General features: G+C 40.9%; 2 protein-coding genes across 3 annotated transcripts; one reads left to right on the forward strand and one right to left on the reverse strand.

Moving 5' to 3' along the window:
• The first annotated feature begins 2,561 nt into the window (after positions 1-2,561).
• On the forward strand, positions 2,562-6,208 carry SLC25A6 (solute carrier family 25 member 6). The gene is given in 4 exon segments (NM_001245665.1): positions 2,562-2,719; positions 3,847-4,333; positions 5,025-5,165; positions 5,574-6,208. Coding segments are annotated over 4 exon segments (897 nt in total). The 5' UTR covers positions 2,562-2,608; the 3' UTR covers positions 5,732-6,208.
• Positions 6,209-6,324: 116 nt separating this feature from the next.
• LOC101233002 (granulocyte-macrophage colony-stimulating factor receptor subunit alpha) lies at positions 6,325-27,134 on the reverse strand. 2 transcript variants are annotated; one of them, XM_072931972.1, is made up of 10 exons: positions 24,211-27,134; positions 19,853-19,950; positions 19,568-19,704; positions 18,489-18,609; positions 17,067-17,196; positions 16,800-16,975; positions 15,795-15,934; positions 14,073-14,105; positions 13,065-13,194; positions 6,325-12,440 (listed from the first exon to the last, which is right to left on the reverse strand). In XM_072931972.1, exons 2-10 carry the CDS (start codon positions 19,938-19,940, stop codon positions 12,343-12,345), a joined length of 1,053 nt encoding a protein of 350 aa, XP_072788073.1. In that variant the 5' UTR covers positions 19,941-19,950; positions 24,211-27,134; the 3' UTR covers positions 6,325-12,342. The 2 variants fall into 2 exon arrangements, with proteins under 2 accessions (XP_072788073.1, XP_072788066.1); XM_072931965.1 differs by lacking the exon at positions 24,211-27,134 and having other exon boundaries at positions 19,853-20,888.
• Between the last annotated feature and the right edge of the window lie 57 nt (positions 27,135-27,191).

Here is a 27,191-nt window from a genome sequence, read left to right on the forward strand (position 1 = left end):
CCCACACCTTTTTAGGTCTACTTAATTTGTGAGCTCATATACAAGTGGATAGCAGAATATGGGATAAGGAGGAAATAAAAGGTGAAGAAACAGAACAAAAAGCATGGTGATGGAGAAGAAAAGGATTCCCCCCAATCATAATGCAGATGAGCTCCCAAGCTGAACAGAACATGACAATTACAGACCGAACAAGTTCCCCATTACAAGTTATGTGTCTTTTATCTTCATTTTTCACAGTGATGATACTCAAGAGTCTTAGAATATGAAGTTCTTTTTAAATCAATAGAAAATTTTATGGTGAGCAAAATCTCAGTCTTGCAGACAAAGTATTGTGCTAAGAGAGTATTAACATTCAGATATGGGCTTTTTTAAAAAGAAAAATTACCACACTATATGTGCCTCCCTGAATGAATGTACCACAGCATTTCCTAAATTATGTTTAGAATATGGTCTTCTAACACCCTGTGTGCAAAACCCTCTGTGAGCAGAGTCACTTCAGTCTATCTGTATTATGCTTCAGAAGAGCACACAGTTTACTTTTCTTCTGGTGTGCAAAAAAAAAGTATAGTGACATATATTGTACTAGAGCAGAGACAAAGACTATGCCTGGCACCTTTTCTTCTCACAACATGCTCTCTTGAGAGACATACTCTCATTTTGAAATCCTGCAAAGTACATACATATGTAAGCAGTTGTTTTTGCCATCTCAGCTACTGCAGCTTTGTGGTTCACCAGTCATCTGTTTAAAAAAAAGGTTTGGCCGTATTTACTTTGGTTGGAAACACCCACTAAAAGTGAAAGCAGGTGATGTGTACTAATGCCCTCCAGCTAGAGCAATTTCAACACATATTAGAAAGAATAGGTATAACTTCAGACAGAAGTTTGACAAGTTCAAAATATCAATTTCAGCATACAGTAAAATTAGCAAAGTTATTGATGGAAACCACACCTGTCTTGGTAGGACCTAAGTCCCTGCCAGGAGAGCTTGCTCTGACAGCCTGCAGAGGAGGTTTTCACAACATCTAACTTTGAGTGCCCATACAAGAAGTTGGAACCACCTGTCCTATTGTCCCACAGGAAACTGCAGCTAAATCCTTTGGTATTCCATTGTCTTGGATCAGTTCAGTGGTACACAGAAAAGCCCCATGATGTGACCCTTGGCACTGGCAGTGCTAAGGAGGAGGTGGGAACAAGGATATGCCATGGATTAGCATTACCCAGAAGGTAGTGAGAATGGAGCAAAACTGACAGTGCCTGAAATCTGCTCCCCTCCACCTGAGAGCTGCTGCTGCCCCACGGGGAGCCCATGCAGAAAGCTGTGTCTCCCTCCTAGACTGGCTTCCAGCAATTGCTGCAGAGCCTACCTTGTGAATGTGCTGCTCATTGACTACTGCCTGGGCCCACAGACCCACACCCCAAAGCCAGTGCTCCAGCAGCTCACACTCAGCTTCACAGAATCACAATCACATAATCAGTTACATAGGAAAAGAAATCTCAGATCATTAAGTACAACCCCTGATCCAAAACCACATCAGCAGATCATGGCACCAAGTGCCGCATCTACCGTTTCCATAGATACACGAAGGGACTTCGACTAGGCCGCTTGCCTGGACAGTCCATTCCAATGTCTCGCCACCCTTTATGTGAAAAAATTCCTCCTAAGGTTCAACCTAATCCTCCCCTGGCACAGCTCGAGGCTGTTTTCCCGGCAGCCAGCTGTCCTGTCCCTGGCTGCCTGAGAAAAGAGGCCGACCCCCACCTGGCTACAGCCTCCTTTTGGGTGGTTCTAGAGAGCGATAAGGTCACCCCTGAGCCTCCTGTTCTCCAGGCTAACCAGCTCCAGTTCCCTTAGTCGCTTCTCACAGGACTTGTGCTTCATTCCCCTTATCTGGATCCACTCCAACACTTCAATGTCTTTCCTGGACTAAAGGGCCCAGAACTGGGCACAGTACTTGAGGAGCGGCTTCACCAGTGCTGAGTGCAGGGGCAGGATTACTGCCCTGGTCCTCTTAGCCAGGATGCCATTGATTTTCCTGGCCACTCGCTGGCTCATTTTCCGATGTTGCCACCAGCACCCACCGTCCCTTTTACGCAGGGCAATTTTCTAGTCAGTCTGCCACCAGTCTGTAGCCCTGCACGGCGCTGTCACCCAAGTGCATTTGGCATTTGGTCCTGTTGAACCTCATACAGTTAGCGCCCATCGATCCAGCCCGTCCAGATCCTTCTGCAGAGCCTGCGTGCCGGGCGGTACGGGGACCCGCTGGGCTGTGCAGGCTGGGGCGGGCGCCACTGGCAGCGGCAAAAGCGATGGCGGAGAGCGCTTGGGAAGGGGACCGCGGGGGGACAACGGCGCGAGCGGCGGGCGGGCCGCGGGCCCGCGGGGCGGGTGACGCGGCGCTGCGACACTGGCGCCGCAGCGGGGCGGAGCGCGAGGGGCGGGCTGCAGGCGGGCCTACGTCACTAGCCCCGCCCCGTGGCGGGCTGGCCAATGGGGCGGGGGGGCGTGGCCGGCGCGGCCGGCATTAAGCCCATGCGCGGGGCCGCTCCCGCCCTTTCGGCTTGAGCGGCAGCAGCGCTTCCTTCCCGGCGGCTCCGGCGCGGCGCGAACATGGCGGACCAGGCCATCTCCTTCCTCAAGGACTTTCTGGCGGGCGGCGTCGCCGCCGCCATCAGCAAGACGGCGGTGGCACCCATCGAACGGGTCAAGCTCTTGCTCCAGGTCAGCGGCGCGGGCGAGAGAAGGCAGCGCGGGCGGCGCCCGTCGCTGCCCCCGTGGACGCCGGGCCGGGCGGGGGCAGAGGGACGGGCGGGGGCCGCGGCCAGCGCGGGACAAAGGGCGCGAGCGAGGCGGCGGCGGCGGCTGGCGGAAGGGTCACGTGAGCGGCGGCGGGGAAGCCGAAGCCGGTTCCGCCATGCGGGGCGGAGAGCGAAGGGAGGGCCGGGCCGAGGGGGGCGGCCGCCGATGGTGTCACTTCCTGCCGCCCCCGCTCCCGGCGCCCGGGGCACGGCAGGGAGGGGAGGGCGGCCGCTCTCTGCCGCCATCTTGGCGCCCTCCACGTGACGCGCGCCCGGGCCGCGATTGGGCCGCGGGCGGGGCGGGGCCAGGGCGCGGCCGGCGCGCGCGGCCCGGCGTGACCCGCGCGCCCCAAGGTGACTCGAGTGACCTTCGCCGCGGCTCCCCCGAGCCCCGGGCCTCTGCGGGCACCTCTGCCGGCCTAACACGGCTCTCGGGCCACTCCCTCCCCAGGCCCGGCTCCGTCAGTAAAGGCTCTCACCTCTACCTATGCCCGGTGTATTTGTCGAGCTGTATGTGTCTCATACTTGCCCTTGTACCTCACCGAATCACTTTGGTAAAGACCTTAGAGAGATCATGAAGCCCAACCTTATGCCACGTAGTCTAATTTAAAGTAGACTGTGGCACTAAGTGCCAGATCCAGTCTTCAACATTTTCAGGGATGGTTGCTTCACCAGTCCCTAGGCGGTTCGTTCCAAAGTCTAAACATTTCTTGTGTGAAGAAATTCCTCCCCTGCTTCCCTCTGAACCTTCCTTGGTACAGCTACTTCTTTTGTCGTGTCCCTAGTTGCCTGGGAGGAGAGGCTAGCCCCCACCTTGCTACAGTCTACCTTCAGGAAGTTGTAGAGGAATTGCTCACAGTTTTCTGTTCTTGTTTTGCCAAGTCCTGATTTCTGGAAAAGCTTGAAAGCAATTTTAAGTTTTTTTCTTTGTAATAGCAACAACTGCCATTCAGAATTAGCAACTTTGTTTTATAGTAGAAGCAGGTTTAAGCCCAGCTGCAGCATAGACCTGTCAAGGCAAATGATCAATATTTGTATTTTTATTTGCAGGTGCAACATGCGAGCAAACAGATTGCTGCTGATAAGCAGTACAAGGGCATCATCGATTGTGTAGTGCGTATTCCAAAGGAACAAGGAGTGCTGTCTTTCTGGCGAGGAAACTTGGCAAATGTCATCAGATACTTCCCAACTCAAGCTCTTAATTTTGCCTTCAAGGATAAGTATAAGCAGGTGTTTTTGGGAGGTGTAGACAAGCACACTCAGTTCTGGAGGTATTTTGCTGGTAACCTGGCATCTGGTGGTGCAGCTGGAGCCACTTCCCTCTGCTTTGTCTACCCCTTGGATTTTGCAAGAACCCGTTTGGCTGCTGATGTTGGAAAAGCTGGTGCAGACAGAGAATTCTCTGGTCTCGGGGACTGTCTAGTCAAAATCACCAAGTCTGATGGTGTGCGTGGCTTGTACCAAGGGTTCAATGTCTCTGTCCAAGGCATCATCATCTATAGAGCTGCCTACTTTGGGATCTATGATACCGCAAAAGGTAATATTTCAGAGGGAATCTGAAAAACCTGTTTTTTAGAATTGTATTCTCTGGTTTTCAATATGTGAAGGTGAAGGGTGATATCAGTGCCACATCCCTGATACTGCTGTATACAAGGGAAAACCTGTGTATGTATTAATGGCAGCAGCCTACCTGCAAGTACTGGTTTTGTACTTCAGGCAGTCGCTACTAAGGCTAGGAGAGTATGTTGGTGACCAGACAGAATTAGAATCAATTTCTTTTTTGTTCAGTGCATACTGAAGTTACATTGGACCAGTCCAAGTGTGTTTAGCAGAATGGGACTGAGCAGTGCTTTTGCAAAGTAAATTTTAAGATTGACATCAGGGGAAATAAGCCATTGATGATAGTTTGTAGTCATGTAATGTTATCCACAGGGACAGTGACTTTAAGTGATGTATCTTTACTAAAAGTGTGTAGTGAATAGTCAAGTCTTCTCATGCCAGTCTAAAAAGAATGCTTGTGCTTAAATCGCTTAAACTGATTACTGAGAAGAAAGTCTTCCAAATACAGCTTCAGTATGTTTAAAGTTTGTGAAATGTTTTGCTGCAATTTACAGTGGGTTTACAGTGCTTCATACTAGTTCATCTAGTAAAATAACTGTCATGCAGTGAGTGCACGAGAGGAGGATGTGTGAGGTAAAAAGCTAATTGTCATTTTTGTTTCACTGTAGGCATGCTCCCAGATCCCAGAAACACCCACATTGTTATCAGCTGGATGATCGCCCAGACAGTGACGGCTGTGGCTGGCGTGGTCTCCTATCCTTTCGATACAGTGCGGCGTAGAATGATGATGCAGTCAGGACGCAAAGGAGGTAGGCTCTAAATCCATGAAGCTGTTAATGCTGTTGAAACAGCTTTAACAAGATTAAGTTATTTCTTACTAGTAGCCATCCTCAGAGTTACAGTTCATTGTTCCATAAATCTGGTTTCTTGCATTGTACTCAAATGAGGAAATGCAGTAAGGCTCAACCTGAGATTATCGGGAATTATGCTGAGGACTTTTCATTATGGAACATGAAATTTAAAAAATGGACTGCCTGTTTGCATTGTTAGATTAAACAAAGGTATGAAAAAGGAGGCATAATATTTTTAGGTTGTATTGTGTTACAAGTTTTAAATTGTGGTTTGGGACATCACAAAGCAGTTAGCTGAAATAGGGCAGTTAAAATTATCTGAGATAAAATAGGAATTAAGAATAACTCTTTGCCCTTTTCCTGCAGCTGATATCATGTACTCTGGAACAATTGACTGCTGGCGGAAGATTGCAAGGGATGAAGGAGGAAAGGCCTTCTTCAAGGGTGCATGGTCTAATGTTCTCAGAGGCATGGGGGGTGCTTTCGTGCTTGTGCTGTACGATGAATTCAAGAAAGTAATTTAAACAGCCTAAATAGAATTGGAAATCAAGTTGAGCAGATCATGTAGAATAACTACCATTATGGACCATTGACCTTCAAGAAATTCCTGTGAGTCTTATTTATCAGAGCCAGATGATACTTCTGGATGGGGCTAGAAACTGACATAGAGGACTGATCCACTTCTCCATAACAATGAAAACACTGAATCTGGCAATTCAGTGTGACAGTTTTTCTTTACAGCAGTAAGGAAAGTGTTGGTTCTGGGACCAAAGTTGTTAGGTCCAATTTAGGCAGAAAAAAATCATTTGCCTGTGGATCAGTCTTCAGTTTCAAGTCCTATCTTCTAGGACCATAAAATTGTTTTTGAAAGCATTTGCTAACAAATCATGTTCTTTTCCACTTGTACTGAAGCACTATGTACCATTTTGCACAGCTGAACATCTAGCAACTTTGTTCTTAAATTGGGGCATTCTGCTGTAAACAATAAACATACTTACTCGGTCTGTGTTGAAATTATTACATAAAAGCTTTGGAAAAGCCTCTTGAATTTGAAAACTTGTTTCAGATAATAGGTCCTCTGATACCTTTACACAAATAAGCTTTTTTAAAAAAATCATTAAATGTGAGATCTTTAGAGAGGAAGGGTGGGGAAGCATGGGTTATACTAATAGAAACCACTCCCATTCTTTGTGCCTGATAGTGTTTGATGGGCTGCTACAAGTGGCTTTTTGCATGATTCTTAAAAATTATTTTACCATTCCTATGATTTAATATTATGGGGTGGGGATTCAGTTGTAGTGCTAGGAAAACCCAAACTACCAAGGACTGTTAAAAAGTAACGCTCTTGTCCTTGGTAAAACAGCCTAAAATAAATAATTGAACAATTTTTTTTGTCAAATCAGTATGGAAAGCATCATGGTATTCATGCAAAAACCCAGGAACCCAGTAAATGCCTTCAACTTCCGAGTGACCTATGTATGGTATTGCTGCTGGTTGGAAATGTTGATTGTGCCATTCAGGATACTGTTTGGCCTCATCTGGAGCAGTGGTCAGTAGCTCTGTGGACGGTTGAATTTAGGCTGAAATGAATTGCAGTCTAATAGGTGAAGTTGAAGGGTTGTGGGGGAGGGAATGTGTCTGCTTCTATGTAGCTGTAAAATAATAGATCAAAGTAGGTCAGCCTTCAGTATTAACTGATTGATATTTAGGGATGGTCAGAAGACCAGATGGAGTAATTTTCTCATAACTGCTCTTTGAGATAATGTAATACCTATGTGCCGTTCTTCATATGTATATAATCTTTTGTACTTTGTAATCTGCAAAGACATAGTAGAGGGACCAGTAGAGGAAAACAAGGTGTTAATCTTCATGTTTTAAAAGCTCTCCCTACATCTTGAGAAAGGAAAAGTGTGTCATTGTATGGCTCATTGAAGGCTGACTGAGCTGTCTTGAGTTCTTCTGTGTGCCTTCTGAGATTGCTATTCAAGATGAAGTATTTAAATTGCCTGCTTGGCTTTGGCTGGTTATTACCTTCCTCTCGAGTGTACTTTACCTTTTTCCTTTCACTGTTGCACAAGCACTGCTTTCAGCATCTGTATGTGAATGTAAGGACATTACACAGCTGCTCTGTACACAGGCTACTGACAAACTTCATGTACCTACTGCAAGTGGTTCTTGCATCCTGTGTGGCAGTAGCAGTTTCCCTCTGGTGCAGGCAGGTCATTTGGTGTTAACCCCCGCAGTCAATTATCTGGGGAGCAGGGGAAGATACTTTGTCTATATAAACACATTAATCAGGTTTCTTTCTGTATCAGTGCCTTGCAAGGGTAGAGATAATGATGTGATACCTCCCTGTAAGAGAGCACAAACTTTGGGAGAGGAAGCAAATGTGGAAGTTACTTCAGCAGCCCCTGAAAGGGACAGGACTTCTACATCCAATCTCCCCTTCAGAACAAGGTTTAACCAAAAGAAATAGGTAAATAAACAAATCCTCTCAAATTTGCCCTAAACCAGGACAAAGAGTTTAAGTGGAACTGCAATTTCCCTATCCTGTACATTCAATATGAACTAATTTATGGTGTTCAGGTTGTTTGTTTTTTTTTTTTAATATTTGGCTTCCCTTAGTCATGCAGCAGCAATTTCCAGTGTGTGATGCAGTTTAGGGATATAAGAGGCAAACAATAAATGCGACTTTTAAAAAAAACACTGTTTGTTCTCTGTCTTATTGAAACACTGACATTTATTCATTCTGAGAAATATGAACAGGAAAACATCCAACATCTGTAAAAGAAAATACTGGCATCTAAAGCCTATGTTATTTTTAAAAGGCATTGGAAATATCATTTCCACCCTTTGAAGGAAGAAACTAAAACACATTTGTGAGGAATTTTTGCATATAAGATGTAGCTAGCAAATACTAGATTTTATTTAATTTCTCACAACTGATTTTTTGAAGGTTTTCAGTGCTATTTGTGTTAATTAAAAACTGCACAGGATCACAGTGTTGCAAAGGTTTATTTACAGTTGCAGTACTGAGCTCATGAAATAGCCTACAGGTCAGTATTAATAGTTTTAATTGGCAAGTATAATTTTATTTTCTGTTCTTGCATAAAGTTAATTGCATGTATTGGAGTAGTTTGGTGTTACTGGCTGGAAGATCAAAGAGCAAATTTAAACACATTCTAAATAGCTGGTTTGTGCTTTAGAAAATTACAGTAAAGTTACTGTGGCATTATACAGCAAGTCTTCCATGCTATAGGAAGTCATAATGAGAGGAAAGAAGCTGCATAGCAATGACCACAAGAAGTAACAGCTTTATTCTGGTTTAAGAGGGCTTGTCTCACTTTGTGAATAACCTGTTAGCAAGGTTTAAGCACTTCTTAAAAATTAGGTCCCTGCAGAAAAGCTTAGTTGCCAGGAATTGTGGGTTTGAACAAAGGAAAAAACAAATTTCACTGATTTTTCTCCCCTTTTTTTCATCAGTTCCATTTAAGTGGATTTTAAGGGGACAAACATTTTTATAGGTGATTATATTCTTTTATAGGCTGGTTTGAGGTACTTGTCAGCAGGATCCATAATTTTCTTTCATGTTGAGGAATCAGGTCTGTTTTTGGAAAGTTGGATCATTCTTCAGCTGTAGTTATTTCTTCAGTATGACATTTTGTTGGTAGATTTACATATTCTGTCTAAAGAGAGAAAATTCTGTACCATGCAGTAGGCTACAAGTTGGTATCATTCTGAACTTTAGTTTCAGCAGTATCAATGACATCCCATCTTGGTCTTTTAATACTTAATAAATTATTGCAAGGTAGGAGAAAAGAGTTCTAAGGACAATTAAGGAATGTTTCAATATGTCTGAGCAGTACTAGCTGTTAGCAGGAGGAAGAACAGAAGCTGGTTTAGACACTGGATAACCTTAGATGAGACAATAGAAGGAATTTATTCAGTTAGTATTGGCTGAATTTTCCATATGTAGGCATTGGCTAGACATGTAGATTTGGTTGCTATCACACATTTTTACATTGGCTAACCTGGAGTTCTAGGAGAGTGCCTGCTGCCAGGGAGCACTTGGAGTTGAAAGTTTTGAGGAAAGATAAATAATTAAAAAAAAAAAAAAAAAAAAAAAAAAGGGATAGTACTGGTGGGGAAAGCAGGAAGCAAGCTGGCTGTCATACTGGGATACTGGGGGTATGTTGCAGAATATCAAACCAGGGTGTTCTGGAGACATTTTTCCTAGGAAAACTGAAGAATGGGTAAAGTACCTCAGGGCTTTGTGGTCATGTTGTTTTGGGCTACTTTACTGTTCTCCAAGGAAAATGCACAAAGTACGTGTCTTGCTAGTTCTTGGAATATATTTAACTCCAGGGAAGAGGTGATAAAACTCAGTGAGGAAATCACATGGGGAGAGAATGACTAGAAAGTCATTGGTCTGTAGTAAGATGAGTAAAGTAGAATTGATTAGACGAGTGCAAGTTGTCTGATGCACGGAATGATTTGGTTGGGAGGATCTTAAACCAAAAAAAATTGGCAGTTCTTTAACATGAGTGTTTTAAGGATGCAGTGCAGAAAGTTAGGTTTTTTTAATCATGAGCCTTTCTAGCAATCTCAGGAAAAGTATTATGTAATAGGAGAAAAGAATGAGAAAATGTGAAAGGTCATTGAGTAAACAGAAGGAAAATTAGGAAATGCAAGCTTTAAAAATATGTGATTAGCAAAGGATATTATAAGTTTCAAAACAGCTCAAAAAATCCATTAGCACTAAATGTCAGGGAGAATGTGTGGTATTCAGTGGAGAAGAACTTTTGAAAATGTACTTTTTGTACTGTGTTGCTATTTTAATAGCTTTGAAGAATTACAGCATTCAATCAGTGTTAAAGGTACTGAGTTTGGAGAGAAGAGGTAAAATAAAATTAAGTTTTAAGAGTAGATCAAACTTGAAACATGTCAAAATCATATGAATTATCTTCACAGCGCTGGTTGGAAAGCATGAGGTAACATGAGGGCTTCATTTAACTGGCAAGTGCTGCTGCATTGCTCCCTGTGCCACAGTTTGCAGACCTCATCCACAAAGGCCTCTGGCTTGTAGTGGAGTGATTTGAGTGTGTTTGGTAGTGTATATTCACAGGAATTTGGAAGCCAAATTTGAATTTGGATTCACAGGAATCAGGAAAAGCAAGCAATCAGTATGCAATTTTCCAAAAACTGCTTGTTACTTTCCTAGCTATTGTTATTTAATATGATGGATTGTGGACTGCTGCTGCTCTGTACCCTTAGCCCTGGCAGCCTTGTAGGAGGTGAGATACCAGGTATTTATGACTTAAGGTGTATGAGGAAACCTATCTAAGTCACACTCCTTCCTGCTTACTATGAAAACAAATTATTTTTAGTAAGCAAAATACCACATCTGTCAGGAACAAAGCTAGTAGGGCCAAAGACAAATTTATCAGGACAGCAAGCTGGTATATAGTTACCTAAACAAGAGAGTTTTAGTAATCAGAGATTTGAGGATTCTTTGTAAACAATTGAAGGAAAATACGTGTGTTCCTTTTGGAATCTTCATTGGAATGTGTGATGTTGCCCACTGAATTTTAGGCAATTAATTACTAACTTGATTTACTGATTTCAAGTATGTCTTTGCTTTAGCCAGCTGAGGGAAAGCATCCCCTCACTGTGCAGTCACCATACAAACCACTGCTCAAATTGATGGATTTGGCAAGCATGAATAACCTGTTTGAAGCCTAGTTGTTGTGATGTGTGCAGATAGACAGAAGTTACTTGCTGTTGAGAGTGTGCAGGTGTGTAAGATTCTGTAAACAGGAAAGGAATAAGGATAAAAAATGATGGATTTTAGGTGCATTAAACCAAGCTATTAAAAAGGCATTTTTAAAGTACGGCTAGATAAACACACAGAATAGACTGCACAGGGATGCTACAGTATATTGGTCAAATACAATTCACACAGAACACTGAAATTGCAAATCTTGTGTTGAAGCAAGAGGACTTAAACGGTTAAGTCTTTCCAGCCCTGCGGATTTGCACTAAGTGTGACAGGATTTTTACATGGGTGTAGGTCAGGCTTATGAAATATTCACATTACCATTGATGTTTGAAAATGCTAATGGAAAATGCAACCTCACTTAGGTTATTTTTAAAGTGTGAACAACAACCTTGTAAAGCTGATACATTCAGAAACTATGAGTCTAGTAAAACTGAAAACTCTGTTCTTAAAATATGTTTGCAAATATGTCCAGGACAATCTTTTGTTTTAGTGTTGGCATAGAGCATTTCAGCTTTCAAAGCAGCATTGCTTGCGTGACAGAAATTAGTTTTGGACCAAATGATAACAGTTCTTCTAGTCTTTGACCTGTTGTGGTTTGTAGTTAACAAATTTGACTGAATTGAGAAGAAATCATACCTGGATATCTTCATCAGTTAATGCATTGAATTTGTCTCTTGGTTGTGGTATGGGAGGAAATATATTCTTGAAACTGCAGTACCTTTGGGTAGAAAATGGGATTGTGGAGAAATTTAAAATACTGCTAATACAACTTACACAAACATTTTATGGTGTAACTTATGGACATTTTTTACTTTCAGGGTTGAATATCTATTGCTTTACAAATTAAATAAGAAATAAAATATTTTCAGTGGGGTAACTGGTGGGTAACTATCATTACACTTAGCATTTGGGTTATTAAAATTTATTTTGTGATTAGAATCACAGTAAATACATTATTAATAAATTACTTTGAATAAATCACGTGACATAACTTTCACCACTGAGTGAGAAGTTTTCTCAAAATAACAGTACCTTAATTTGGATTCCCTCTTGTCTCGTATTGTATATAGCCAATGGCTTCAAAGCTACATGGATGTTAAATGCTTAAAAGTAACAACAAAAAAGCTTTTGTAGAATCTGTTAGAATCAATGACTCAATAACATCAACATCCTTTCCCCCTTTTCCACTTAGTGATTTTGCATGCCAAAAGGCCATCCACAGCAATCCTGGTGGTAATAGATCATGACATTGACAATCAGATTCTTTAGATTTGCAGGTAGGAAAGAAGGAGGTTGGAGGAATGTGTTTCATATAGATAATACTCTGTCAATAGTGTCTAGAGAAAAAAGATTGATTTACCTTTTGAAAAGACAATACAGGAGAAGTGTAACTGAGATTGTTCCAAGTGCAATCAGAAATAACATCACAAAAACAAAGTAATCTTTCCCTTGACCTGAAACAGCCAAGAGAGAAATATTTTAGCATGGTAAAAAGCTGCCTTTGTGACTGTATGATATAATGAATGTGAATTTCACTACATTTTTTGAATGTTCTAAAGGACTTCAACTTGACTTCATTGTAGAATTTTTGTCCAAAAATGCAGATGGGCTTGACACATTTTATCAAATATTTAAAATTTAGAGAATTAAAATTTCAATCTTTTTTTTTTTTAATTCTGGAAAAAGAGAAGAATAAACAGACTTGCAGAACAATTAAGAGAGCGAAAATACTGTAAAGGGTGAAAAGAAAGATGCAGGTAGGTGGAAAGGGATGATATTCATGTAAAAACTTAAGAGAATAGAGAGGCAGCCTCATCACAGCAGACCAAAGACAAGGGTGGGTGTGTCTCAGTCTGTTTCTGGTGCCCGGGCATCTGAGTAACTGCTGCCTTCACAATCCCCGCTTATCAAAGGCTCTGCTGCCACAGCATTGTAGCTACTCCTCCACGTTAAAAAAATCCCCCCAGTTCCTTCCATGTAATTGGGTAAAAACTAAGATTTTATTCATTTCTGTGACTGTGAGGAAGAAAGGGAAGCAAACAAGGTAATATTGGGGAAAAAAAAAATCATTGTCTTACCAAACTCAATGGGTTCGCTCCATTCCCCCCAGTTTGAGCTTACAAGACAGTTTTTTCCACGTGCTCTGATTTTCAGAGTGTATCTTTTTTTCTCATTGTAATTTTGGAATTCATAGCTGTCATTCCTTACCTAAAAGGAAAGTGATAAGACTCTGCATTTCACCTCATAGGCAAATATTAACAAAGTCAGTGGGTAAATTTCCTGATACAGTTTCTATTAAAAAAAAAAAAAAGTATTATTTTGTTTAGGTATGTACTATCTTGCCAGCAAAACTTTCTGGTTTTTGAAGGTTAATTTTTTTTAAAGTTTATTTTGTCTTTGATTTCTCTTATTATGCTTTATGGACAGGGTTGTGATTTTTTTGCAACCTTGTTTGTGGACCCTAAAGAAATCTGAAAGACACAAAGCAGAAATTGGGGAAGTACCCTGTAAACTCCCCTTGCAACCTTCATGGGGATTAAAAAGGCATGGATGGTGTCTGTCAGTGCTAAAAAGATTTAATGTTCATGAGACAATAAAATAACAGATAAGTTATATTTGGCCTCATGATACTTTATACAAAGTCTGGAATTTGTCAAGCTCTTCTAAGGCTTAGAAAACCACTCATTTTCAAGTGAAGACTGACAGTATTTATAAAATTCCCCAGGCTTTGAAGATTGTTGTACTCCCTTTGCCTAGCTGTCCTGAGCTATCAGTGGTATTATTCCAATGAGAAAGAGTGTTTCAGATTTTTAGTAAGCAAAATGTCACATCTGTCAGGAACAAAATCTATTTGTGTAATAGATGGAATGTATGAAGTTTTGTGAAATGCATGGAAAATTTTGCCTACCTCATCCAAAAGGGATGTATTAAGTTTACACTTAAAGATATCACAGAAACATATTTTTCCTGAATTCTCATTGCTACATTGATAAAAAATCTGTAGTTCTATAAGTGTATTTTCTGTAATGGTATTTATATGCTTAAGTAGGCAAAAGCACAAATTTGTATGTGACAAGAATACTTACACGAGGAAGCTTTTTCTCTTCTTTGGGCTCATCCTGCCAAAGAAAGACAAATCTTCATTTTTGGTTTTTTTTTTTTTAATCAAATATTTCTCTATATTGTTCTGATTTTCTTGCTTTTGAAGATCATAAGTTATTTTAAACTGAAAAATCAATCAGATGTTATTTTCCAGTCATGTCCCAGAATAACAGCATTTTATTCAAAGTTTTGTCTACCTACATTTCTTTTACAAAAGGAAGGAAACATTAGACACTAATCAGTAGATGTGAGAAGCTGTATTTACAACTAAGGGTATTTTTATACACACTATACATTCTCATCCATATCCAAATTACACAAGCAATCACATCATCCTACAAACACAGCAGATCTGGAAGCTGTGATTTCACAAAAGTTTGAGAAAATTGATGTGAATAGCGAATTTATCCTCCTTCCAGTCCATGTCTCTGTTAGACTTATCCATGCTCAGGGGCTTCGTGCGAAGAGCTGCTTACACATCCTATGCAATCAAAATTTAATTAACTGGAATCAAACACTGACCTTGGTCAAAGAACGTAAAAATTTTGAAGAAAAGGATAGGTTCAAAAATGAGTGAACAAATTCAACAGCAGTGACTTTCAGCAATGATCTCAGAAAGCATTGAAAGGCTGAGGTCCTGGAAACATCTATCACATATAACAGCAGGATAGCCAGCATTATGGAAAAGTCAGAAAAATAACTGGAAGGAATGTCTCATTACAGAGAGCACACAGTGTGTCTTTTACTGTAAACCAGACTAGCATTTGCTCATCACTCATTGTCAACTGAGTGCTTTCATTTTAGGACATGATGGAAGTCATCAGCCTGTGCTGGGAATGGGCAGGGTGTAAATGAGTTGCTTAAACTTTAGATGTGCAGTGCTGCTTTAGCTGTCCTACCTCTGTTGGCCCCTCCTGGCAGGTGTGAGTTCTAGCTGCCATCTCCATGTCAGTACTGCTGGCACCTTCAGCACCTCAAGGGCTGTGAGGCACCTGCTGCCCCACAGCAGGGAGCCCCAGTGTGCACACTGACCCTTAGGAGATATTCGTGCTCCTGTGCACACACCTTCATTGAGGTGTCTCAGTCTAGGAGATGAATTTCCTACCCAAATGTAGAAACCTACACTGGACCCCACCCATTCTGACTGTGGCACAGCATTTTACAGGAAACAAGAGTTAACATGTATTTCTTTCAAATAAATGTTTTGACAATATTGCTAGGTTGTGATCTATATCTTTATGTAAATCTTCATAAGTATTTCACACAAGATCTTACTGTCAAATTACACCAACTAGCTGGAAAGTTACATTGCTGCAATTGCATGTACTGCAAGTGCTCCTTGTACCAATAGCTACCAAGGTAGATACTATTAATGCGTGAAAGATCCAAAATCCAGATAATCCAAACAGCCTGCAACTTGTTGGTCTTGTTTTTAAGAAACAAATTATATTTAATGATGTGTTGCTTTATTGAAATTTTATATTTATGTTTAACCCTTAGCTGATCTTTTCTGTAATGGTCTTGTGGCTGAGCAGTTGCTACCATAGTAAACTTCTGAGCTGCAGAAGTTCACGAGAGGTGGGAAACTGTAGCAGGAGGACACCACAACTTATGAGAGAAAAATTAACAAGGAAGTCAGAAATGTACACATTATAAATATGCTGAACATAGGTACAGTATCAAACACAAAGAAAGATTGTTTTTACCTTATTTTGTATGCTAATTTCATACTGAAAACACTTTCTGTTTTCCACATGACTTGTAGGGGGTGGATGCCATGTAATTATGCAACCCATTGGATTTCTGGTACAATGGACAGTGACATTTAATGGAGCAGTGAGTATTTCTGGGGAAAAAATTGAATAATTAATATAGACATGGTCAGTAAACAGCTACAACTCATGCCTGCACAGCAAAATGCATGTGAAGGTGAGGCAGCTGATGTACAACTGTGTGCTGCTGGTGCTAACTGAAGTTATCTGGTAAACAGCAGTAAAACACCTTTCCAAAACTTGAGGCTATATCACTGCAGTTTTTGGACATCTGAAGTTAATTAAGTTAATGTAAAGAAAAGGTATGAGAGATTTTGTATAATTCAGTAGTGCAATCAGCAGCATGCCATTTTCTTCTATATCTGTTTTCCAACTCACATTGACAATGTGAGTTTCCATAGGAAAAGGGAAGGAGGTTTTTGTATATGTGGTCTTACTCATGATGCATTCAAGGCATCTGAATTGGAGTGCCGATAATATAGTCGATTCAGTGGGACCTGACTTCTCTTGGGGTTTAAAGTCACACCTAACTCACAGAAGTACCCACATATTTAACTAAAGCTGTCCTAATTTGGAAGCTGAAGCCTCACTCTGGTTTTAGGACATATATCTCTTGTGGCTAGCAGAGTGGTGTGAGATTAAGGAATGGTAAAACAATCCCCTAAGAAAGGTGGCCTTGAAAATCTGGCCATTGTGTTTCATTACTTGGAATCCATGACTATGTCCACACCTTTTGTCTCAGCAGTTTTTTCAGGTTGCCTCTGCTGGTTTTAGTCAAGTTTTGGAGCTGTATTCTGTCAGCTGTTAGAAGCAAAGTCTGCCCTGCAGTGCAGAACCTGCAACAGCTACAGACTTTTGTTTTAATATGCTTTTCAAGAAAAAAATCCCCACTTCCTTATTTTATAAAGCAGTAATAAAATAAAATGTTCAATTACTTACCAATTTTATAGAGGTCAATGTACTCATCATAGAACTGGATCAGGGAATCTTTGCTAGACCCATTCACCAGGAAGTAAGCTTTTTCAATCCCTATGCTCACATTTTGGAAGATACATCCCATATTTCTGTAATTTTCATCTTTAATGTAAAGCTCACATTCCCTCTCCTCTTCATCTCTGCATACAGAAAAGTATTTTAGTGAAACACAGGTACTGTGATGTGTTGAATGAGAAATCAGAATTCCCTGGACCAAAGAGATCTACTTACCTTGACTTCTGCCAGTAGAGAAAATACTGTGTGTCTGCTGGAGCATCCCTTCCTGCCTGCCAAGTGCAGTTCATGAAGAAGATGTTATAAATCACACAGGAGAAGTTTTCAATGGCTGACCCATTCATGCCTGCAAACACAGGAATATCCATGATGAGAAAAAATCATGTGACTTCTCCAAGCTGGAGGATCATAGCACACACTTAGGTATGTTAGATACCTGCAAGCCTAGCTGGTTATTGCTTGGGTTAGGAACGACAACTGAGAGAAAACTCCCCTTTCACTCCACTTTAACTGCCTCTGAACTGTGAAACTTGACAGTGAAGCATTCCACAAGTAAAAGAAGGCGCATTGCCTTTTAATGACATCCATGCTGCTAGAGAGAGAAGTATTTCTCCTTTTGCAATTAGTGCCCAGGAGACCACTCCTGACATGTTTACACAAAGGATTAAAAGATCTGAGACTTAAAAGTAAGGTTGAACTTTTTCCTGTTCTCCAATCAGGAAGGCTCCTCCTTAGATCTTTCTACCTTCATGTGGGCGACAGTGACTTGTTTTTTGCTTTTCTGGATCCCATTTTCATTCACATTGAAATGGGAGCCTCATTTCTTTTGAAGGTCCCTCATGGTTGTGCAGCATGCTCAGCCTTTTCCTCTCTTCTCCTTCAACCAGTTTTCTGCTTCTTTCTGTGCTCTGTCCTAAATTCAGTGAAAGCATGGAGGCTTCCTCTGATACTGACTCTAGCCCTCTCCAGGGCCCAATAAAGTGGGCAACCTTATGGAAGAACAGGGGAATCCTCTGGGGAAGCTGCACACTTGGAAGGTAGGGCCAGCTGGGGAGGCACACTGAAATCCTGGCTTGTATTTTGAGGGCCACCATGTTTCTGCTGGCAAGTCTACAGGAAGAGGAGGAGAGCAGTGAGCATTTTCTCTGCTCAGACATGAGAAAGCTGTTAATCCATCACCTCTGTCATGTCTGAAATACCCCTGTTACACACAGCTGCTGCACCACTGGTGGCTGGGGAATTTTAAGGGAGAACTCTGAGCTGAGAAGGAAGGGAAAAATGGGTCACAACAAACTCATCAACAGCCCAGTAGAAAAGCATTCAATAAATAAGTACTAACATCTTAATTTGTAACAGCCAGAAGAGTTATTTTAATCCACCCTTAAACCACTGTAATTTATTAGCATTTTGGAGCTTAGTACAAAAGAGAATAATGCGTTTATGGATACATTTGTTGTAATAGATCTCTTACAGAATGATGGAGACATTTATTACAGAGCAAATAATTTTAACAGATCTGAAAAAATAAACTTTTAATAGAAAATATAGTTACCTACTATGTAAGTAACTATTTTTTAAGGCAATGTTTACCTTTAAGATTGCAAATGCATAAAACCTTAGCCAGACCATATACATTACCTCCAGGGAGAAAGTTGCATTGTTTTGAGATGTTTTTGTTTGGCACTTCAATGGTAAAGGTTACCCCTTTGTGCAGAGGCATGTTTAGTTCTGCTGGAAAGCTGCATAGTGGACTATCCACCTGAAAAGTGAACATGTTGATATTTTATTTCCCTGCTTTTCCTCTTCTGATGTTAGATGAGTCTGGCTATGGAAGTGCAACTCAGGAATGCAATTTCATATATATGTATGGTTTTGGCTATCTCTCTCCTTTAGCACTCAAGGGTGATATAGAATGGAACAGAGGGATCAAAAACATAACTACACAAAAAACTTTGCAGCTCAGGAGTTGGATGCTACACTAGTGTGCAACTATTTTAGGAGACTAATAGTAGCCCAGTGGCATAAAAGAAGATAGCAAATACATAGGGGAGCCACAAAGGAATTTAATCAAAGGATTAAGCAAAATAAAAGTCATCATCTGACCTGCCCAGGGGTTAGAAAGTGTCTATGGTGTTATACATATAATCGTCAATAAAGATGTGATGTATTTTGTACTGTGTATTTCTAGGGCACCTGCTTTGCTAGGCTAAACAAGCCATCTCTGTTTGTTGAGCTTCCCATTCTCCTCTTTGGATAATGTGGGTTTATAACATAGCATGTGCTACAGGCATGATCCAGTTTACTGGGAAACAAGTGAAGAACTTCAGATAACCATAATCCATGGCAGTGTTTCTGGGATTTTTTTTTGTGGGGGGTCTCTTGCTATGTCTCTTTAAAGTCTCTGGAAGTCTCAATCTCACAGCCCCTTTTTTTTTTCAGCTGCTACATCCCTACTCATGATTCAACATAGCTGCAGTCCAAGGTTATCACTTTCTTTCTACTTTGGAGTCAGAACTTAATTCTTTAGTATGCACTGGGTGCTCATCTCACAGTAAATGCACCCTGGCATTGCTCATGGCTTTCCACAGCACCTAAGAGATCAAGCTGTAGACTGCAAACAGCCATATGTCAGATGTTATCTGCAACATTCATTTTTTTCAAAGTAAGTGAAATTGAGAAAAGGTACAATTATTTATTTTAATGAATAGCAAGTTTACCTCTGTCTCTATATATTCCATGTCACTGTCCATGATGATACATTTGTACCCAGTGAAATTCCTGCTGCTCTCCCAGGATAGTTCCATTTTTCTCCAGTCCACATTCACATTTGTAATAGGTGATTCCTGTGCATCTACTGAAAGTGTTGCAGCATAAATTCAATAAGGATATGCTATTGCTTTTGTTGAATACAGAGGATGGTATCTGTCAGGCTTAAGATAGCAACTGCAATTGCAAAGAGCTAAACCTTGTTTCTCAGATTATATCTGCAAAAACATACTTACACTCCATACACTGGATGTCAGCATGCAAGGGATGAAATAACATCATGTACCACAAAATCATACAAATGAGTCCAAGAGTATCAAACATATTTCCTTCTCTGGAAAGAGATAATGAAACCGTCAGAAAGAAAAAAGAAAACATTTTAAAAAATGGAAGGAAAATCATGTTGAAGTGTATTTTGGTTTTGCAAAACTTAATTTTTAAAAAATATTCTTTAGAAAAGCCAAGCAGAAGATGTGCTTCAGGCACCTCTTCCTTGAACTAACTGAATAGCATGATACTGCCTATAACAAAGTAATTTGAGATAAAGAAGCCACAGACTCTCATGATGATAAATACACTCACTGTATTCAGTGCAGAGACCATGACTGAGAATTACTTTTTCCCGCATATCTATCCTAACTATACCATCAGAAAGCCAGTTTTTCTTGCTTTCTGATCCTGTGAACATCACAAAGCTGTGCTTTGTATTAGCAGCTAGGATGGTGTTGATAACACACCGGTGTTTTGGCTGTTGCTGAGCAGTGCTGGCACAGCATCAGGGTTGTCTCTCCAACCTCATCCCACCAACTCTGCAGAGGCCAGTGGGATGAGGGTGAACCAGAGGCTGGGAGGGAACATGGCCAGGACAGCTGACCCCAGCTGATAGGAATATCCCATATCATATGGTATCATTTTCAGCAATAAAACCTGGGAGAAATAAGGATTAGGATGGGATGAGGCATTTCTTGTCCAGACACTTGACTTTCAAAGCAACTGCTATATGTACTGTGGCTCCCTGTCCCAGGGAGTGGCTGAATATTGTCTGCTGAGGGGAAGTAGAGAATAAGGAAGAGTGAGAGAGCAGCTTGGTGGCCAGCTGAGGTCAGGGCACTGTAGTGTTTCTTCCTGTTTGCTATCACAAATGGGTCTCCACTTTTCAAACTACATAGCTCCCACTGGTCTTAGAGGTTTGCAAACATACAGAATAGTCTACTTCAAATTTTATCTTGCTTCCGTGTCAGAAACCAAAAAGTCAGGTGTCCCAGATCACTGGAAGCAATTTAAATTACTGAAATGTGAGCACCTGCAAAGGGTGACTCCACATTCATTCATGTGGTGTGGTGGACTGAGCAAAGCTAGTCAAACATTGGCATCAGCTCTTGTCAAACATTTCTCATCTTATGTACAATTTTCCTTTTATGATAATTCTAAAACTGAATTAAATTCTTTAAAAGTCATGAAAAAGAGAAACGTGATAATATTTTGTTACTAGTCAACCCTTCTATATTAATTTTTATGGTCATCTCAGAATGCTGATTTCAAACTGACTGCACTTGTGGTGAAAGCAAAAACCTACCCCGATGCTGAAAGCAAGTCATTCTATAGTCTTGAATATTTTCAGAAGTCATGTCACATTTTCTGAAATTGGCTTGATGTTTCATATCCACCACGTGCCCAGGATTCAAGCTAGGCCAGTATACCATGCTGGAGTCGCAACAGAGACAGGCTCTTCACTGTAACCTGCTTATCTCTTGCAGCATCCATATTTGTAAATCATCATACTACAGTAAGGATGTGGCTAAGGCTGCTGGGAAGTGATACTGAAGAATCTCAAGTACAAACAGTGTGGAGGACTGGCCTTGAAATTCTCTGTGAGATATTGTCTCGATAGTTATTTCCACTTTTCCCATGCTCTCAGGGACCTCCCCAGTAATGCACATGAGAACCTGAAGACCTGTTGTCTTTCTAGTCAGCCTCTGAATCATATTTTTCTATATTTTGGCCCTTGTGTTCAGTCACTCAAGATTTTCCCCTTCCTTTCCTCATCTTATGTTCCTTTTCTAGGCATTTTCTTTTTCTATTCTCTGTCAACTGTCTGCTGACCTTTCCTTTATTTTCTTAGTTTAATTTTTCTTGAGATCTCCCTCTCTCTGTTTTGGTTATTCCTGCTCTTTCAAAACCTCCCTCAGGTTTCCTACACATGACTGCAGCCCCATGCTGCAAGTAGCCTTCATGCTTTCTCAAGGAAATGCTCATCTGGAATAGGAATCATCCACAGCCCTGTCTGCTTAGAGAAATGTTTGCTGGCATCATCTCCACGCTCTGGACATTTCATCTGACATTCAGTGGGAATAGCAGGGCATGTAAGCATTCACTTTGCTCATAAGAAATGATGACCATGCCAGCTGAATGCCCCAACACATAGCCAGGTTCTCTGTTTTTTCTCTGCCTGCAGACAGGATGAGTGATGTTGGAGCTGTGGTGAGCCCTAAGCCATTCAGCTGAGCAAGCCAGACCTCCTGTATGGTGGCCAAGTGGATCCAGCATTGTATTGGTTGGAATTTTCTGTCTCCAGGACCTCCACCCTCTCCCAGACTGGTCTTTTCAGACAGGTGTGGTAAAGCTCTCTCTGGTCTGAAGTCACCTCAGTATTGAGGTACCAGAAGGTACCAGAAGGTACCAGAAAAGACAATAACATGTCAAAGTGATTGTGAGTGTTATTTGGAGGATCAGACAAGAAGAACCATACATATTCTGCTGTAAGAAGCATTTCCTCATATTTCATCAAAATAGAATTTATTAGGATGAAATGCCCAAACTGGATGATTTTTTTCTGCTCTTTCTTCCCTGGCCAGCCTCAGAAGTGTGTTTCTATCCTGCTACACAGGGGAGGGCCTTGGGGGGTACTCAAGCACCTGGTTTCCAGACTCCTCAACTCTTAGCTCACTCCCTCGCTCTCTCCAAGGCAGTTTGTTATAAACTCAATCTATCCACCTTATCAGTGTGTCAGAAGTAAAATACTACCAGGTAACCTGTAGTGGTTTCTACAGAAGGCATGCATTAAATACTGAGTTAAGCACTATCAATTCTTACCCTCTTAGTCTATTGTCTTTGCTCTTAGGCTGTGAGTGCAGGATGGTACCAGAAAATGTCAGCTGAGACCAGTGACTTATTTGCTTCAATGTCTCCAGAAAAATTACTTTTGCCCATGACACCCTTCCAGAAATGAAACTTTGTATTTTACACATAGGGTAATGTGAGGATAAAATGATACATTGCTGAGATATGGAGAATATCGTACACTGGCTAAGCCTTTCTGGAAGCATTGAAATACAAATAAAAACCTTACAGTGCATACCAAGCAATGAAATATTATTATCAAATTGCTGCCTAAATACAACTATTTCAGTTTTTAGATCAGTATTCTGATTCCTGTAGATGATACAAAACTGGGAGAAGTGGGTGCTATGGGTATATTTTTGCTTCAGAGTGACCTGGAGAAGATGGAGAAATGGGATGACAAGAATCTTTTGGAATTCAGAAAAGGAAGGTGCTGAGTCCTGTGCTTGGGGAGGAACAACCCCTGGCACCAGCAGAGGTTGAGATCTACCTGGAAACCATTTTGCAAAGGACACAGGCTGACCAGAGGCCAACAATGTGCCCTTGCAGAACTGGAGATCAAAGGCACCCTGGCCTGCATGAGGCAGAGTGCTGCCAGCAGGTCAAGGGAGATGTTCCTCGAGGGCTGGCTCTTGTTCTGAACCCCCAGAAGAAGAAAGATATGGAGCTACTGGAGGGAGTCCAGCAAAAGGGCTCTGACATATGAGACGGGGCTGAGAAACCTGGGATTGCTCATCCCCAAGAGATGAAGGCTCAGGAGGATATTATCCATGTGCACAAATACCCAGCTGTGGGGAATGGGAAAGAGCCAGGCTCTGCTCAGTGGTGACAACTGACTGGACAAGAAGCAATGGGCAAAAACTGAAATAATGGAAATTCAGTTTAAACACAAGAGAACATTTTTTGCTCTGAGGTAGTCAAGTACTTGAATAGGTTTTCCAGGAAAGCTTTGAAGACTCCAGTGTTGGAGATACTGACTGGACAAAGCTCTGAGCAACCCATTATAGCTGACCCTGCTCTAAGCAGCTCTAAGCAAGGCTTGGGATAGGACAATTACCAGAAGTGCCTTCCAGCCTCAACCATCCCATGATTTTGTGATCTCTCCCCCCCAAAAAAATATTTCTAGTTAGAGCAATTTATAGAAAGGGTACAGAAAATAGCATATATTTCAGTTCTTGAAAAACAGATGTCAGGTAAAAAATGTTAAATAGCGCAATAGATATAACAGAAATTTCATAGTCTTCCTTGGATCTTGCAGAAATCTTTAGAAATATACACATTTCTACTTTTAGTTAAACAGGTAAAAGAATCCTCAAAGTGTTCTCTAGAATTCCTTAAACTCAAAGGACACTAATCCAGATTTTGTACATGTGCAAATATGACTGTACCTAACTTAATCCCTGGAAAATATTTCTATCCTGCAAAAAATCTTCTGTGGCACAAAAAACTCAACACACAACATAGAGAGACATACCTCCTCTTTGAAAAACTCTCCTCATTTATCTGTTCAATTTTGGTTCCCAGCAACAAGGACGATTTAACGTGTAGTTGTAGTCAAATGCAGGATTCTGTAAAAGTTTTGCTCTGTCAGTTAGCTTTGTTTTACTGCATGACAATATTAAGTAACAAATGCTGCAAGTTAGAAAGCTTCCCTTATCATTTCTCTTACTGCTTTTGAGCTTCCTTAAATTTCCTGATTGGCAGATGCTAACTTCACATGAAGAGATCACGCAACTAACTCTTCCTTCCTTCCTGATATGTCAGATGAACTAAGCATTAATAATCACAATACGCAAACACATTACTCAAAAACACATAAATTCTCACTAGGGTCACAGTATGTCAACATGCTTATAGAAATACCGCTTCTATAAATAAATAGATTTTCATAAATAATATGTTCTGGAAATTACAGCAGTGTTGTGTGATTAGTCCATGTTGAAACCATGTCTATGTTTAAACCATGCCCATGTTGGTTATGGCACCTGCACAAGCCCAGGTTCTCCTTTGAGGAAGATCAGTCCTTAGCAGGTATATACAAACAGCCAAGAAAGTTCTGGTTTGCATATTTGCAGGAAAAGAAATGTCAAGGAAAATACCAGATCCAAATTTCTGAACTTTCTTACTGCTGACTATGAGTTGTTTTTGTTCGGTTCATCTTAGGCTACAATATCATGTTAGGTGAAAAAATGTTTGACTGCAGAAATTAAAAGAAAATGTCCAAAGTGTTTACTGAATAATATAATGTTGAATTTGCAAAAATCTTTGCAGTCATGTCACTGTGAAAAGCATAATCCATTTTGTTTTCTTTAACTTCTAGCAAGTTCAGATGTGGCTCTGTTAGTCACTTTCCCATATGTTCTACATGACATCTGACATGCAGTTATGTAATCTGCATGTAATGTTGTTTTTTTTTTATTATTTCCTACTGTTCTTGGATGCTTTTAGCAAACAGGAGTTCATTTAACCCCTACCTTCCTCTACCAACACAGGCACAATAGCAGGAAGGTGAAGAATTCCCTAGGCTTCTAAGGAGTGATGGAGGATCCTTAGTAGTAAGTCTGTTAAAGGAAGAACTATTCTTAACCCTGCTACCATTGAACCAAAATTGTAGGATGGGTTTGCTTTGTTTTGTGTGGTTTGTTTGTTTCTTTGTTTGTTTTGTGGGGGGTTTTTTTTGTTTGTTTTTTTTTTTTCTTGCTAGTGTATGTGCTCAGATCCACCAACAGGAAACTAATTTACAGACTTCAAATTTTAATGTCTTTGCTTTTCCGTCGACACTCAGACTTGCCCACTTTTACCCAGTGATTCTCACTAGAAAGGCATATTATTTTCCCTTTCAAATCATTGGGTGAAAAAACCCAAGTTTTTTAACAGTTTAGTCAGAGCATGTGTGAGGCAGGGCTCAGCTGCAGAATTTTGTCTCTAGAACTACATACTGGCATTGGCTCAGTCCTTGTCAGCTTTTTCAGTACCTTGGGAACAGGACATGCATGTTACAAATCTTCCACTAAGTAAAGGACTTAATTTACTTATTCTATGTAGGCTAAAAGAAGCACATCCAGTACATGGGTAGTCCCAGTTCAGCATGATCTGAAATTGTCTATTCATCAAATGTACTCTACTTGGGTACCACCTCCCACCTTGAGTAACCTTCTGAAGCATCATCCTTCCATGTCCCACGTATTTGTGATGCAAGGTGTGTGTCAGTGTTCCTGATTAATTTTGATGAGGGGATTTACATGCTGTTGTAATGGCATGTCTGGTGAAGTTCTAGGTGATGTGAAGGTGGTATTACAGTAACACCTGACCAGTACCTTCAGGCTGCCCAAACAGTGGCTAAATTAGTTTTAACTCATCCATTTGTAAGCTGTATGAGCAGTGGCTCACCATCCCTGGAAGTGTTCAAGAAATTACTGGATGTGTCACTGAGTTGCATGGCTTTGTTGAAAAGGTGGTGGTGTTAGGTCAAGGGTTAGACTTGGAGCTCTTTTTCAACCTTGATCATTCTGTGATTCTGTGATTTTGCATTGTAGCCTGGACTACTTCATCAGAGTTCTGTCTGTAACACCTTTCTTGAATCAGATATTCCTTTCCAGGAGAAAGCAGAAAAAAAATTGAGCAGTTTGTTTTGGTTCTTCTTAACTTGACCCCCATGCCATCTCTTGAGCGTCTTGATGCTGTCTTTATTATACTTCACACTTCCCTTCCTCAGCTTGAGCCACTGAATGGCTGTTCACAGCTCATGGCTGAGTTTTGGTGGACTGGAGCCAAACTATGCCTCCCTGGCAATGTTGCCCAGGAGGAGAATTGCTGTGCAAGGTTCTATAAACCAGTGCAGTCTGTTACAATCCTATTGCTCTTTTAGCAAGTTATTGTGAGTATTTACACTCTGACCACTCCTGCATACTGGGAAAAATACAAAGATGGTTTACAAGTGTGTCCAGCATGAATTCAGCCTCTTTTAGAACTTTACTTTTTTGTCCTGACTAACTGCAAAAAGCTTCCCAGGTGAGTCTTTGGCCAAAGGGTAATCATTAACTGTGGCAAAGGCAATAGATGTGCCAAGAGCTGTTTGTGTTCTGCTATGGTATAAGCTGGAGAAAGTACAGCACTGGAAGGCTCCCCAGCACTGGAACGTGTCCAGGAACAACTGTTCCCAGCACTAGTTCAGCCAGGATTTACAAGTAATGTCCTGAACAGCTCCTGGACATAGTCCAGAGGTTAGTTCAGGCCAGGGCTAATTTCTAAAGGTAGTTTGCATGTATTCACTTTATTTAAGGGTTTAAGAAAGTGTGTCTGGACTCTTATATGTGAATTGGACCCTGTGCAAGAAAATAGTTCCAGGAATATTTAGTCTAATAATAAAACCTCTAGTACCATTATAAAATTATTCTAACAATTAAATAGCAATGTTCAAATGTCTAGTGTAAAAATCTGAGCAAATCTCATTTT

This window comes from Taeniopygia guttata, chromosome 1, assembly GCF_048771995.1.
Source record: "Taeniopygia guttata chromosome 1, bTaeGut7.mat, whole genome shotgun sequence".
In the NCBI taxonomy this organism is placed as follows: Eukaryota; Metazoa; Chordata; class Aves; order Passeriformes; family Estrildidae; genus Taeniopygia; species Taeniopygia guttata.

Coding starts and splice junctions, on each gene's coding strand:
- LOC101233002 (XM_072931965.1), bottom strand. CDS start 20,018: ATGATTTTCCTTCCATTTTTTAAAATGTTTTCTTTTTTCTTTCTGACG. Junction 18,610..19,567: donor TGGAATATATAGAGACAGAG/GTAAACTTGCTA, acceptor TTCACTTTTCAG/GTGGATAGTCCACTATGCAG. Junction 17,197..18,488: donor ATGCAACTTTCTCCCTGGAG/GTAATGTATATG, acceptor CTGTGTTTGCAG/GCATGAATGGGTCAGCCATT.